The sequence below is a fragment of the Psammomys obesus genome, unplaced genomic scaffold (genome assembly GCF_907164565.1).
Source record: "Psammomys obesus unplaced genomic scaffold, mPsaObe1.curated_primary_1811, whole genome shotgun sequence".
NCBI classification, from domain to species: domain Eukaryota; kingdom Metazoa; phylum Chordata; class Mammalia; order Rodentia; family Muridae; genus Psammomys; species Psammomys obesus.
Window position 1 is genome coordinate 358,455 of NW_026596353.1, and position 14,668 is coordinate 373,122.

The 14,668-nt window shown below is 51.7% G+C and overlaps 1 protein-coding gene across 2 annotated transcripts in view; it reads right to left on the reverse strand.

Moving 5' to 3' along the window:
* Positions 1–4,225: 4,225 nt before the first annotated feature.
* The window catches only part of Atp2a3 (ATPase sarcoplasmic/endoplasmic reticulum Ca2+ transporting 3), a 31,319-nt gene continuing 20,876 nt past the window's right edge, over positions 4,226–14,668 (reverse strand). For both annotated transcript variants that reach the window (XM_055597320.1, XM_055597321.1), the window contains 6 exons: positions 13,927–14,129; positions 13,215–13,300; positions 9,072–9,205; positions 8,573–8,690; positions 8,142–8,259; positions 4,226–5,542 (listed from right to left, as the gene is read on the reverse strand). In XM_055597320.1, coding sequence (XP_055453295.1) covers positions 5,523–5,542; positions 8,142–8,259; positions 8,573–8,690; positions 9,072–9,205; positions 13,215–13,300; positions 13,927–14,129 — 679 coding nt within the window. In that variant the 3' untranslated portion in view covers positions 4,226–5,522. The remainder of the gene's footprint in view (positions 5,543–8,141; positions 8,260–8,572; positions 8,691–9,071; positions 9,206–13,214; positions 13,301–13,926; positions 14,130–14,668) is intronic.

Sequence of the window (14,668 nt, forward strand, 5' to 3'; positions counted from 1 at the left end):
GAGAAAGGATGGAGAGAAGACAGGAAGAGAAGGCGTCATTGTCCATCATGCCGCCTCATTCCACAGCCACCTTCTCCCACCCTCGTCATCTTCCTTCCCCATGGCCCCCTTCCTCCTCCCCTTTCCTTCTCTTCTCTTTCTTCCTCCTCTTTCTCTCCATCCTCTTCCCTCTTACTTTCTCTCTTCCACCTCCCATTCTCCTTCTTCCTCTCCCTTATCATCCCATCCACAAGAAGCCAGGTTTATAGCTTGTTAGATAGACCATCAGACCTGCGTCTGCAGCCTGGCGTCCGCCCTAGCACTCAGGAAACATGGCAGAGAGGACCATTTGACTGTACTAGAAGACCCAAGGTGGGACCAAAGACAACTTTCTCTTCTTGATAGTAACCCTGCAAAAGTAAGCCAATCACAAAAGACTATAGGATGGCTTGGTGGGTGCATGAGGACCCAAGTTTGGAGCCCCAGCGTTTATGAGGCTCAGCGGCATGCATCTGTAACCCAACTCTGGACTGGTGGAGATAGGGAGATCCCTGCCATTGGCCAATCTGTGAGCTCTAGGTTCAATGAAAAGCCCTGTTTCAAAACATAAGGTGGAAAAGCCATTGAAGAAGACATTTCATGTTGACCAGCGGCCTCCACAGGCACATGCGCGCGTACACACACACACACACACACACACACACAGTTCACTCTTAGGGACAGACATCTTTGTGCTGTAGGCTTTATTAGCACAGGTGGGTAGAACAAATGTCAGATTCCACACAATAGTGTTCATCAGCCTTTTCTTTACTATGGCTCTCTAAAGTAGGTATTAGAATGCCCATTAGACAGATGCAGAAACCAAGGCTCTGGAAGTTGAACACATGGTCAAAGGTCATGGAACAAGTAGTTCTCGAGTTTGCTTGTGGCTGGAAGAGAGGCTCCCCAAAGTCTAAGGGTTTGGCCCAGGTCCCACCCAAAGACTCCAGCACTTGAGGTCTGCCAGGCCTGCCTTATAAGCCCAAAGGCTGGGTGGCCAGCTCCAGTTCTGGGCCGGGCCTTGTAGGGAGACATGGCCTTGCTGCCAAGGACTGGGTCCCAGGACAGCCTCCCCTGCTTGGCTAAATTTAGCTGCTGTGTGAGTATGGAGGGGGTCAGCGCCCATCCTGAAGCCACTGCCCAGGCCTGGAGGGCAGCCTGAGCCCGTAAAGGGGTGGGTAGCATTTACTCCAATTTGTCTCCTTACCTACTCAGGGTCCCAAAAGCTTATTCCTGGCAGTGTAACTACCACACCATATGGGCCTGTCCTGCTGTCTTCGGGGAGTCACCCCAACACCCAACAGCCCCCTATGGTTGTTGGAACAGAGCTCTTGATCTAACAGTCAAGGGAGGTCTATGGAGAAGGCTGGGTACCAGCCATGGCCCCAGGCCTGGCTTCTTCCATTGTCTGGATTTTCCAGACCTCTTCCCTCCCGCTGTCAACCATGACTGGGCTGGCGCCTGTCCCTCAGTGCCCAAGGCATTATGGTCTCTAGTCCATCTCCGTTCTTTCTGGATCATTCTCCACAGACCTCTTCTGTCAAGTAGTAAAGGGGCTTCTGGCTGTCATAGGCCCCTCTACCCCCACTAAGCACTTGCTCAAGAGGCTCATCTCTTCATCAGTTCTCAAGGCTGTGGTCCTCTGCAGCCGCAGGCAGCACAGGGCCGCTTGCCTCTCCTCTCACGTATTCCAGGCTGACCTTGCACTTGCCATGTAGTGGGGAATGACCTTGAGTTTTAAATCCTGCTGCCTCCACTTTCCAAGTGCTGGGATTAGAGACTTGTAGCACCAAGTGCGGTTAATGCAGAGATGGAGATCAAGGCCCAGGTGTTATGCATGCTGGGGGCACCCCACCAGGTAAGCTGCACCTCTGACTTTTTCCCCCAATCAAACCAACTTGAGGTGGAATTCACTTTTTTTCAAGTTTCCACTTTTGACAATTGGATGACTTCTGGCAAACACATGTAGCTACTCTCCCTGACCCATCATTCTTGGAGGGCCCCTTCTAACCCCTCCCACTTCAGTTTTTCGAGACAGTGTCTCTGTGTAGCACTGGTTGTCCTGGAGCTCACTCTGTAGATCAGGCTGGCCTCAGACTCAGAGACCTGCCTGCCTCTGCCTCCTCAGCGCTGAGATTAAAGATGTGCACCATACAGCTGGCGCCTCCTGCCCCTTTGTATTCACTCTTTCCCCAGCACCTAGGTCTAGCAAGCACTGATCTGCTGTCATTTGTATTTGTCCTGCCTTTTGTAGAACTCCATGGAGATGGAAGCACATAGGATGAGCTCTATTAGTATCTGGCCTCTTTCATTCAACACAATGATTATTTACTTGAGATAGGATTTCATATGCAGCCCAGGCTTGCCCAGACCTTTGGTACAATTCTCCTGCGCTGGCCACTCCAGTGCTAAGGTTTTAGACGTGCACCACCATGACTGACATATCACAATGATTTTAAGCTTTTGTGTTGGTCATCCGTGCCTCTTTGTTGCTGAAGGTTTTCTACTGTAAAACATATCATGGGTGATTCATCAGCTGTAGACCTAGAATGGCCAAAGTGCCCAGCCTTTGGGCTCAGGTCTCTGGATGCCTGTATTCCTTTCTCTGTTCTGCTGTTCATTTTTCTCTTCCATGTTTCGTAACACAGCCCCAACTTGCCCCCACCCCTTGCAGAGGGGGCTTGGAGAGCACAAAGGTTTGGTTTCCAGAGAAGCAAGGGGACCCTGGGGCATCTTGGCAGCTGCTACCTTGGAGCCAGAGAGAGGCATGCTGGGCTTCCCTGGGAATTCCCTCCTGGGCGAGGTGAGGGAACCTCTCTGTTTACCTTGGCTGCCTTGCCTTGGGCTGTAGACTCCATGCTGCGTGCTGGACAGAGATGGATTTGGGCAGGCCCTGGTGGGGGTGGAGGCAAAATGGACCAGGCCACCATGCCCCAGATTGCCGGGGACTTGGAAGCCACACAACTTTTCTGCAAGTTCCCTTAGACCTAGGCTATCTCATCTCCACACCCTGTCACCATGATGAAAGCCAGAAAGATAGGCCCAGGGGTTCCGCATTTGTTGGCCCTTGTCCTGCGGCTCATGAGACCCTAGGAGTGCAAGGTTTCATATTTGTTGGCCTTACAGATATCTGTGTGGCCAAGAATACTTCTGACCGCTCTACTCGAAAATTAAATCCTTGGCAATTCCTTGGGATGTAAGCTATCTCCTCTGTCACAGCTAGGTTCATGGACATGTGACTCAGATAGTGTACCGGGCCCAAACATAGAAAAGCCCTGCACTTGCTACTGGAATTCTGGTTTTCTTCCTTCCACCAACCCCAGGACTTCAAACTACCCTACCACTGATTTCTATTCCCAGCCCAGTAATACCTTGGGCTATTTTATGTTTTATTCTTACTGGCTGGAGCACTGCCCAATTCAATGACTAATCTGGGGGTTCCAGATTTTCACTCTGCAATGAGTTCGGCAAATGATACAGTCAGTCCTGCCTCTTTCCCTGTGTTGCAAGGCCTGGGAATCCAGGCCTCTATGGAGGACAACTAGGTAGAGGATTAGATGCAAAACCTTCATAATGAGCCTTCTCTTCAGCGATGTGGCTAGTCCCTCCTTACCTCTTCCTTCCAGGACCACCTGAGTCAGCTGGTTCATAGTAAGTAGCGACACCCCTGGGCGGCAGGGGCTGAGGAAGTTGGGGGAGGCGTAGAAGCCTTTGAGGTGTGCTTAGGACTAGAGATGGGATAGATTGCGGGGGCCACGGGGGTAAAAACACAGCATGAAAGAAACCCCAGAGAGTCACAGGGACTACAGAAGTGCTAGGGCATTTGCCAGGCCCTCTGAGGCACAAGGGGCTTCTGAGGTGCAGGCTCCAGGCCCAGCTCACTCTCACTCCACCTCTAACTTCTTTTTCTTTGAGGTAACATGTTAATCATAAAGTACGTGATTAAACAATGTTGAGCACAGTTCTTAAACTGCCAACCAGGAGAGCAGTAAATTGGTAAGGCTCAGGCTCACCCCACTTCTGCTATTGGGAGGTGGTTCTGGTCTTGTGATTCCAACTTAGTGTCTCTCAAAGCTCCATCTTTGAGTAAGAGATGGCTTCTGGCTTTGGGGTGGGATTCCAGACTTTGGCTTTGCTGGTTCCAGATGGCTGGGCCCCTGGTAGCCACAGAGATAGGAGACCACAGTTCAGACAAAATACTGCCAGCTCCAATAGCCCAGACACATGCCTTTATTCCTCTACCAGAAAGCACGTCAGCAGGTGGGCCTCGTGCTTTGCTCCTGCCAAACCATCCCTCCAACTCTGTTTCTCTCTGAGGCCCCTCCAGAACCCACCAGAGGGAAGGGAGGATGTGCAGGAGAGTGGGCCGTCACCCGTGGAGTTTGTCTGTCGGCAAGGCAGGCTTTTACTGGGGGTCAGGACAGTGATGTGAATCTTGATTTACATATGAAACAACCGCATTGTACACACTCAAGGAAGAGCTAGGTCACCCAGACAGGCACTTACTCCATTTTCTGTGATCCTTACTTACTTAGCTAGTTTTTGTCAAAGGAGCAACAGCAGAGTTAAGAGGAAAAAAAAAAAAATCCCAAATAACACCAAAACAAGTTTATCTGATAAATCTCCCATGAGATACTTTCTTTCAGTGGGGAGGTATGGGAGGAAGTCCCTTGCGGAGTCACTTCCTAGTGACATATATTTGACTCAAAGATGTATGATGGAAAGAGCGGGGCAAGAAGAAATGGCAGGGATCCAGGAGACTCAATCTCCCAGCCCTGCAGCAAGTGACATGGCCTAATGCCAGGCTAGTGGCAGAACTAGCTGCCATGGACCCAGGGATGTCCTCAGTCTCAGGCACCAGGGCACCCGGATCAACCTGAGCTGCGGAAACCAGCTGCCTCCCTGGAAAGGGAGTCCTCATCCAGGCCCTCCGCCTGCTTCTTATGTTCCTATCTGTCTGTGATCCCTCAACCCCCTGGGGCCGGCACATATATAAACAGACACAGGCTCCGGCTCTCAGGAGTGGACTTGGTGGAGGCAGAGCCAAGCGGAAGGCTGTCCCTCCTCATGCTCACAGCTGGGCCCAGCTGGGCCCCTCTGCCTCCTCCTTCCCACAGCTGACCAGGCTGCAGACCCAAACTAAGTAAGAGGTCAGAGTCTGTGAGAAGGCCCAGGAGTCCTCCGTCAGGGCAGAGGTACTAGTTGCCAAGCACACCGAGTGAGCAGGGGAAAGGTTGCAGAGCTGTGGGGAAAGTGGGGTGGCCCTGCAGCAGCTCTGGCTTCTTAGCTGCCCATCCTGGGCTCAGCTTCTGGGTCAGAGCAGAAGGGAGTGGAGACAGGAACCTGGGACTGGCCATGGAGGTGGCGGTCTTGTTTCAGGGCTGCTCTGTTCAGCAGGGTCCAGGAGCCTGGCGGCTGGGTGTGGTGGCAGGCGGGAATGAGGATGAATGCTTGGACACTATCAGTCTGAGGTGCACACTGGAGGCTCTGCTCTGCTCCCAGGGTTACTGCAGGTCCTTTTTTTCTGAGGAGGGGAAAATGAGAACTCATATTAAGACACAGGGTGAGATAGTCTAGACTGCGCCTTTCAGCTCCTTTCAGCTTCTTACCCACCTGCACTTTCCAGGGCTTAGAACCTTCTGCACCTGGTCTACCTCAACAGCACTCCCGAGCCACAGCCCCAGAATCCAGCTACTCTCTCAGCATCCCCTCAAAACTCCCAGAGAAAATGCTCACATGTCTTTGAGTGGGAAATACCCACATCCCTGTTAGGTCTTCAAGCAGGGAATCCTCCTTGCCTCCTCCCCATCCCACATATGGTCTGACTTCAACCGAACATGCTCAAGCTGACCTTTACATTAGCTTGATGTAAAGGGATTTCCTGCAAGTCCCTTGCAGTCCATACAAGGACTAAGGCCTCACTCCAGCCCATCATACCTAACCACCTCCCTTCTGCTGCTGGCACCCCTGCCCAAATCTGGCCCCATTATCCTTTCTGTGGTTCCAGTGTCCTTAGATGAATTCTGGATCTGTATTCTCCCAGCCCCAGCCCCTCTCTGCTTCTCCATCCCAGCCTACAGGCCTCCTGACAGCCACTCAGTCACACCTGAAGAGCGCCAAGGGTGGAGCGAGGACCCCCAGTCCCAGGGCTGACCCTACATCCACCATTCCCCACAGGGCACATCCTCGTAAATCACAGAGAAGCTACAGCGTCAGGCCTCAGTAAAACTTCCCTAAAAGGCCACTCGGCTGGCTTGGGAACGTGAAGGGTCCCCTTGCTCACCCCCGCCCTGTCCAGCTTTAGGAGGCCCAAGGGATTTCGGCCGCCTGCCGGCCCCAGGCAGAGCTGTCTGGACTTCCAGCAAGCACACCACTCCCCAGGGAAAGCCCCAGGTGCCCAGCCCAGGTCCCTGTGGCCACTCCCTTTCAAATCAAACTTCTCTGAGGCCATGGTGGTCACCATTTCAGGTCAAGCAGGTTGGTAAAGGTGTGGCTTGGGCCAATTCACCCTGAGCTGGGATTTGGTTTCTTCCTCAGGCCTCACAACCTCTTCAGCTTCTACTCTGGTATCACTTGAGTGTCTTTCCAGTTGTTATATTATAGCACACACACCCCCAAATGCTTACACACCCTTTGTGGTCTCCACCCCCTAAGAATAACCAGGACCTTATCTTGGCATTTTGGGCTTTCACTGTCCCCTGGGCTTCCCTCACAAACTCTCAGTACCAGCTCCATTACAGTCATTTCAGCCTCTAACCTGCCCAGTTCTATCCACGCCATCTACTTTAATCCAGAATCTTCTAGCAATTACCCTTAGCTCCAACCGGGGAGCCCTCTGATCTCCCCCATGTAGGAATGCCCCACCTGCTGGACCCAGGAATCCAGTGTGGATATGTATCCCAAACACGGAGTTTCCCCAAGGCAATGAGAAAGTCTAGCCACGGGGAGAAATTTTTCGTTTTTAAGTTTCCTCAACAAAATGTGCTGAACTCATTGGCTGCTGTGGATACCAGGGATGAGAACCATCTCTCAAGGAAGACGCTTCTGGAGGGCAGGCTTGGCAAGTGAGTTTGTCTGTGGACTGAGTGTGAGGGAGAGGTTTCCCAGAGACCCCCGGTGCTGTCTGGCCAGTGCCAGAATTCTGAAGCTCAAGGGTCATACCCATTGCTTCCAGGCCTCTCCCAGGGTCCACCAAGAGTGAGCCCAAAAGAACCATATATGGAGGGAGCAGAACGGCCTAGTTCAGCTGCCCTCATCCCCATTCCTGGGCTCTGTGGGTCTAGCCATTCCCTGCATAGACCTCTGAGAGATGGCTTCTCCAGAGAAGAGGAAAAAGCTCATTGAGACCTTTGTTTAAAAGAAAAAATTTTTCAGTATCCAGAAGATTTGGTCAGCATGGGGGTGCGGGGGCCTTTATGGAATGACAGGCATGGGATTTATTTATAGCCTCCACTATTTCCTGGACCAGAGGTCACATTCCAGCTAGAAGTGGCCCCCCAGTCCCAGCTGCCCAAAGCAGGTCCTAGCCTGGTTGCTGGGCCCAACCCAGGTCTCTCCATAGCAGTCTAGCTTTCTTGTCTGCACCTAAGCCTGCTACTCTCCATTGCTCCTGGGTGAAGACAGCTCTTCCCATTGTTCCCACCCATTAAAATGACACCCAAGAAGCCAACCCGGTGTGGTATGGGGTCCTGGACATGGTCAGTAGTTGCCTACTCCAGGCCTGCATAACTGTCCAAGAATACCTGGATAAAGACAGGCCAGTCCAGGGAAGTCAGAGGCCAAGGCCAGGACCACTGCAGCATCTTATTTACATATGAGTATGTAAGGTAGGCTGGGGGGCTGGGGAGCACAGGGGGTAGGGGGAGAGGGTATGGCAAGTGAGGAGAGTGAGACAACGTGGCCCTGAGCAATGTTTCCAATAGGCCCAGTTAAAGCTCCTACAGTGCAGACACCTCTCTCGGCAACACCGGCAACACCTCAGGTCATAGCCACTAGAACTCTTTATGTCCTCCTGTGATCTAAAAATAGCTCTCCTACCAGGTACCTTGCATTCAATGCAGCGGGGGTGGGGGGCAGAGCAGACTGGGGGCAGCAGCTGAGAAGGGGCTGGGCCTCCCACTTACCATCCATGTGATTCCTGGACAGATATTTGAGGGCCTCATCGAGCAGAATGACAGGCAGGGACATCTGGAGCACCACCCCCCACTGCCGGCTGCTCAGTGGGGTCACCTGGAAAATAAGCTGTGGGGGCAGAGAGGCCCAGTCACAGACTGGGCTGTGTGCTCCAGTGGGGCTCTTCGTGGGCTTTCCTTGCCTACTGGGTTTCCCTGAGGAAGTGCTAGCCCTGCCCAACCTTCCACTCAGGCCCAGGCAGCCCCCTCAGCACGACGACGACGGCTCTGCCTTTTCTGTCCCCTGAAGGTAGAACCTGTCTGGGGATGATGGCCAGTCACACCTCTCCCTAATGTCTCTTAGAGAGGCTAAGAGGGCCTAGCACCCAGCTGGGACCCGTCCTGTCCAAGGACTGCTTGGTGACTGCACAGGGGTAACTCACAGGCAGGGGCGGCACCAGGAGGATGAGAAAGTGCAGGGCCATGGACATGACCACAGCCCCCAGCAGCCAAGGGTTCAGCCAGGGTGGCATGCGCAGCAGTGACTGGTTCTCTGAGACACTACCAAAGGCAAAGGGGCTCCCTCAGGACGGCATGTCAGGTCATGTTGGGTGCACCCACCTCAGCAAACCCCTCTCTATGTTGTAGAGGCAGAGTGGGTATTTCTCTGCACACCTCGTTTGTCCTGGAGGCCCATCTTAGGGTATGGGCCCAGTTTCTCTGTCCCTAGGATTCAGTCCTAGACCTCCATTTCATCAGACCCCAGACCTTTCCTTCCTGAATCTCAATTCAAGCTCTGATGACTCTCAGAATTCATTACCAGAGACCTCAATCTTCAATCTGCTCAGATCCCAACCCTGGTCTTTTTTGACCTTAGACCACCATCCGTCTTGGACTTCTCTGACCCTTAATCCCAACTCAGGGTCCCTCTGTCCAGCCTACCTGTTGAGGGCGTTGCACATTTCAATGGTCACAAGCACAGATAGGGCCATGGTTGTGGGGAAGCGGGACTCAAACACCTCGCAGTCAATACCGGCGAAGAGCGGGTTGTCTTCGGAGCACTTCAGGAAGTTCCTCTGAGGACAAGGTGACAATGCCCAGGAGAACAGCTGTTACTGAGGTGCTGCACAGAGGAGAGGGAAGCCTCCTCCAACTCTGGAAGCAACTGAGGATGACTAGCGGGCACTACCAGGAACAGGTCAAGAGTAACTATCCTGGGTGGGAATTTGCGGATCATGGGAGCAGCTGTTGTTAGGCTGGGAAAGGCGCTGGGAAAGGCGCTCGGAGGTCATGGGGTTGGGGAAGGGTCCAAGCTGGGACCCCTGGGACTCTGAAGTGCAGGAGTTGGGGAGGTGATCAAGATACCTCGTAAAAACAAAAAGCAGTTATGCATTTCCAGCAGCACAACTTGCTTAAATAGAATGAGCTCCGGAGTGGACAAACCCACGTGTGCCCTCGGTGTCCCTAACAAGGCTCCGCCCCTACCTCACTCTCTGCTCCCTACTTTCTGCTTATGGCACAGACAATGGATTTCTAGGCTCATCCTTAACTCACTTCATCTGTAACTAAAGAGCCATCAGTGCCACAAAGGAAGTGCCCCTCCATTTCTGGGGACCTTTCTCTCTGCCCACTGGCTTCGCTCAGTCTCCTGCGGTAAGATGCCAAACTGAGGATGTCTGGGAGAACATCTGACTAGTTCTCTCTCACACCATGGAGATGAGAGCGACCATTCATAACTGTTAGTCCGCTGGGTCTCCTGCACATATTCCATTCTTACAAGTCTGAACCTGAAGATCTTTAAGGCCAGGACTTAGCAACAGACATTGTGTTGCAGAGACAAATCCTCCGAGAGAGACCAGTCCAGGCACAGCTGGTCTGAGCCAGCAGTCAGTCCAGCACCGCTGGCTCTGCGCAGGAGACCCTCCTAAACGCTGAGACCGCGTGCCTGTGCTTCCTCACACCCAGCTTACAGAGGCTGTGAACCAAGCCCAGACTGCCATGCATGTCAGGCAGACACTACCAACTGAGCTGCACCAAGCCCAGCCTCCCAAAAGGGGTTGGATCCTTTAAGGAGTGTGTCTCAGGATGGGCGTGGTGGCTACCTTTCAGTGTTGACTTGACACAATTTCGAATCACCTGGGGAGCTTCTGGGTGAGGGAATGTGTAAACCAGGTTGGTATGTTTGTGGGGGACTGTCTTGATTATGTTTATCAGTGTGAGAGCCCCAGCCTGAAGCCAGGCAGCAGCATTCCCTGGGCCTGGGTCCTAGACCATATGAAAGCAGAAATAATGCATTCGCCCAGCTCATTTGTGTACATCTAACTTTCCACTTTAATGTGTGAAATTATACCTATACCAAAGAACTGAGTTTTGTTTGTTTTTTAATGATTTGGTTTTTAAATTTTTATATGCATTGGTACATGCATGACTGTGTGAAAGGTGTCAGATCTCCTACCGTTGGAGGTACAGGCAATGGTGAGCTGCCATGTGGGTGCTGGGAACTGAACCAGGTTCTCTGTAAGGGCAGCCAGTGCTCTTAGCCACTGAGCCATCTTTTTTCTGGTTTTGATATTGATATGTGTGTATGTATGTATTTAGTATGTGAATGGGTGTTTTGCCTGCATGAATATCTTGTGCACCATGTGAGTGCCTGACACCCTCAGAAGCCATCAGATCCCCTGGAACTGGAGTTACAGACAGTTGTGAGCTGTTACGTGTGTGCTGAGAATCTAACCCAGGTCCTCTGCAAGAGAAGCCAGTGTTCTTAACTGCTGAGCTATCTCTCCAGCCCGTTTTTGTTTGTGTTTGAGACAAGGTATCACTCTGTATCTCAGGGTGACAGGCAACTTGCTACGTTGACCAGACTAGCCTCAAACTCACAGAATCCGCTTGCTTCTGCCTTCTGGGTGCTAGGAGTAAGGATGCAGTGGACAGAATTGTTTTAAAATATACTTCCTTATGGTTTACTATTAATAAATAATTGATTTGTATGTATATATTTTAATATCTATATATTTGAGGTCCTAGAAAATTTCTTGGGTAAGAAGGGGTTTGAAATAGAAAAAAATTTAGTAAGCCATGAACCTGGAGGCTAAAAAGAGAGTGTAGTGTTTGGGAGCACCAGTTGCCTTCCCAGAAGCCCTAGAACTGTAGGTAGCGCCCACATGGCAGCTCACAAGCGTAACTACAGTTCTAGAAATCTGACTCCCTCTTCTGACCTTCGAAGGCACCAGGAACACGCGTGGTGCTCAGACACAAACATCCCAACACACGAAATTAAAACAAACATTTTTTTTTTTAAGTCATGAATCAGAGTGTTCTCTTTTGCGGGTGTCCCCTAAGATCCCTTTCTTAAAATCTGACAACTTGAGGGTGGAGAGATGGCAGAGACCAGCGGATCTCTGGGGCTCATTGGCAAGCTAACTAGCTCAATTTATGAATCTATGAGTTCCAGGTTCAGTGGGAGACTTTGTCTCAAAAAAAAATTAGGTTGAGAGTAATCAAAGAGGATACCCAATGTCAGCCTCTGACCTCTGCACACATGTACAAACAAATAAATACCACACACACAGAGAGACAGAGATAGAGAGGGACACACGATCAGAGACAGACACAGAGACAGAGCGCACCAATGACTACAGCCTAAAGTTCTAGCGATTCCTACTGTGAACAGGACTCCCCATTTCCATAATACCTGACCCCCAGACAGCTCACTGCAGAGATCCCCTGACCAGCACTTCTGTAGCCTCAGGACTTTGTGCCCAGGCCACAGTGAGTGTTTGATAGACACTTCATGACCACGTGGCTGGATGAGAAGAGGAATGACCAAGGACTGCTGGGAAAAACATCCCATCAGGCGGACTGGGGACCGGTGGCTGGTAGGTTTAAAATGTCTAATTCCACTCTCAGTTGTCAGGCTGAGTGAGTAAGCAGAGAGTGGATCTAAGATGATATGGAGGAGAGAGATTAGTGTGAGAAGGAGACAGCCTTGGTGTGGGCCTTATCTCAGGAGAGAGGAAGGAGGTCCCTGGAGATCTGGGGTCCTTGGTCTAAAACAGCACCCCTGGGGGTTCTCAGCTGGCGGGTGGCAACCCTGGGGGTGTTGAATGGCCCTTTCACAAGGATTGCCTAAGACCATCTGCATACCAGACATTTAGACTAAGATTCATAACAGTCACAAAATTATAGTTATAAAGTAGCAACAAAGAAAATTTTATGATTGAAGTAACTATAACTTGAGGAGCTAAATTAAGGGGTCACAGCATTAGGAGGTTGACAACTTCTGGTCTAAAAGATGGATGCACACAGCGCGATAGGTGGGAGCAAAGTCCAAAGCTACCATGGGGGCCAGAGGTGCTGGGGTGACCAAGGATGGCTTGATCCCTGCTGAGGACAACAGGAGAGAGATGGCAACTTTCAGAAAAGGCTGGGCTGGGCTCTGCACTGTGGTGAACCGGAAGGGATGGTCTCCCGGGCTTGAGGACTTCTGGATGCCGGAACATGGACCTAGGGCCGACTTCTCTCCAGTAATGCAGATGGTCTCCCTTCCTTGGCATGCTCCAAGGAAGAGCCCACCTCCCTCAACTCTCCCTGTACTCTGCTCTGTGGTGTCTGCTTCAAGCAAAGGGCCAGAGGGTAGATAGAGGGATGCACCTTGTTTCCAGAGCTGAACTCAGCTGTTCCACACTGTGCTGTGTGGTTGTAGGTACCTGCCAATGACGTGATTCTAGAGGTCAGTGGGTCCCACCTGAGAAATGCTATGTGGATGCTGCTGTTCTCTCCCTTTGATCGCCTCAGTTTGACCCTCAGCCTGAAGTCCCACCATTCAGGGTTCACACGTTGGGCCCTCAATGTTTCAGGGGCTCTGTGGTAAAGGTGAGATCCTTCCATGCAGTTATGGTCCTACGTTCCCCTAAGTAATGTTTCCTTGAGTTGTGGCCTCCAGGGCCAGTCACAACGCCTCCTTGGAGGGTGGTATTTACACCTGGGGATGGGAAAGGATGGCTGCAGGCCAGCCATAGAGTTGCTCTCTCTGGAACTGCCTCAACCACAGAGTCTGTTGGCCCACCTCTCCGGCCCACTCACCAGCTGATAGAAGGTGACTCGAGGTCCCTCGGAATCATACAGGAACCACCAGGTGGCAGCAGCCACGGTCGCTAGGCCTACATACACTGTGGGCAGGAAGAGGGGACGCCGTAGTTGGCCGTTAAGGTTCTTTGCCATCCATGCCCCCTTCTCAACTATCCCTTGAATTTTCCTCTCCCTCCCTAGGCCATGGCCAGTTAACATCTACCCCATGCCAATGGTGGGCCCTGCATATGAACCTGATCTGTCACATCCTCAGGCATAGTGACTGATCCAATTTGTACTAATAAAAACAGGTCTCCATTATTTATAAAAAACTAACCCATTTATAAAAAGAAAAACTCTCCCTGGGTTGGGGAGATGACTCAGTGTACATGACTGAACATACGAGTTTGGGTTCCCATCACCCATGTAAAAGGCTGGATGTGGGCATGTGTGCCTGTAACCCAGGACTATGGGTTTGTAGGGACACAGACAAGAGGATCACTGGAGCTCGCTGGCCAGTCAGCCTATCCGCCGCCGAAGGGCAAGCTTCATATCAGTGAGAGGGCTGTCTGAGGGAATAAGGCAGACCACGGACTGGCTCCAGCGTGCCCTGTGCCTAGCCTTTCAGTCACGTGAACCCACAGGGTCTGCCTTCAACACTGCTTGAGCTGCACTGTCTACAGTCTGTAAACCTAGGAGGCTCCTGGAGGCTGGCGCCCTTCCTCACCTCCAATAGCCAAATATCGGAAAAAAAGCCAGCCACTGATGAGAGCCTCGCGGGGGTTTCGGGGCAGCTTCTCCATGATGTCCAGATCTGGAGGGTTGAAGCCAAGTGCCGTGGCAGGTAGGCCATCTGTCACCAGGTTTACCCAGAGCAGCTGCACAGGGATCAGGGCTTCGGGCAGGCCCAGAATGGCTGTGAGGAAGATGCTAAAACCAGAGTCATGGGCTCTAGCCTGAGCAGGCCAGGCGGCACCAGAGGTCCAGCGCCAGCTCCCACCCCGGGCTGGAGGACGGGCCTTCCACAGCTTCCTCTGCAGCCCAATGAATGAGAAATACTGGGTACACTTGCCCTTTAGGCCTAACAAAGGACAGTTGGGTATGTGCACACATACCGCTTGTCCAAATATCAGACATGTGCAAACACCTGACACCTGTCATACAATAACATAAACACAGCAATCATCCATGTGCAGCCCAAAAGTGCAAAGGTACAAGATCCACATGCATTGAGTACACACAAGCTCACAGCATCCAACAGGCATCTCTCCCATGCACAGAGAAATGTGAACACAAGCACCCTGTTATACATTCTGTTTTTATACTCAGTGTGTATTTATACTCGATGAGTGTATTTATACTCAGTGAAGACTATGAGTCCACATGCATTCTTAAGCATGGACCTCTCACCCAAACACACTGCACACACACACACACACACACACACACACACACACACACACACACAC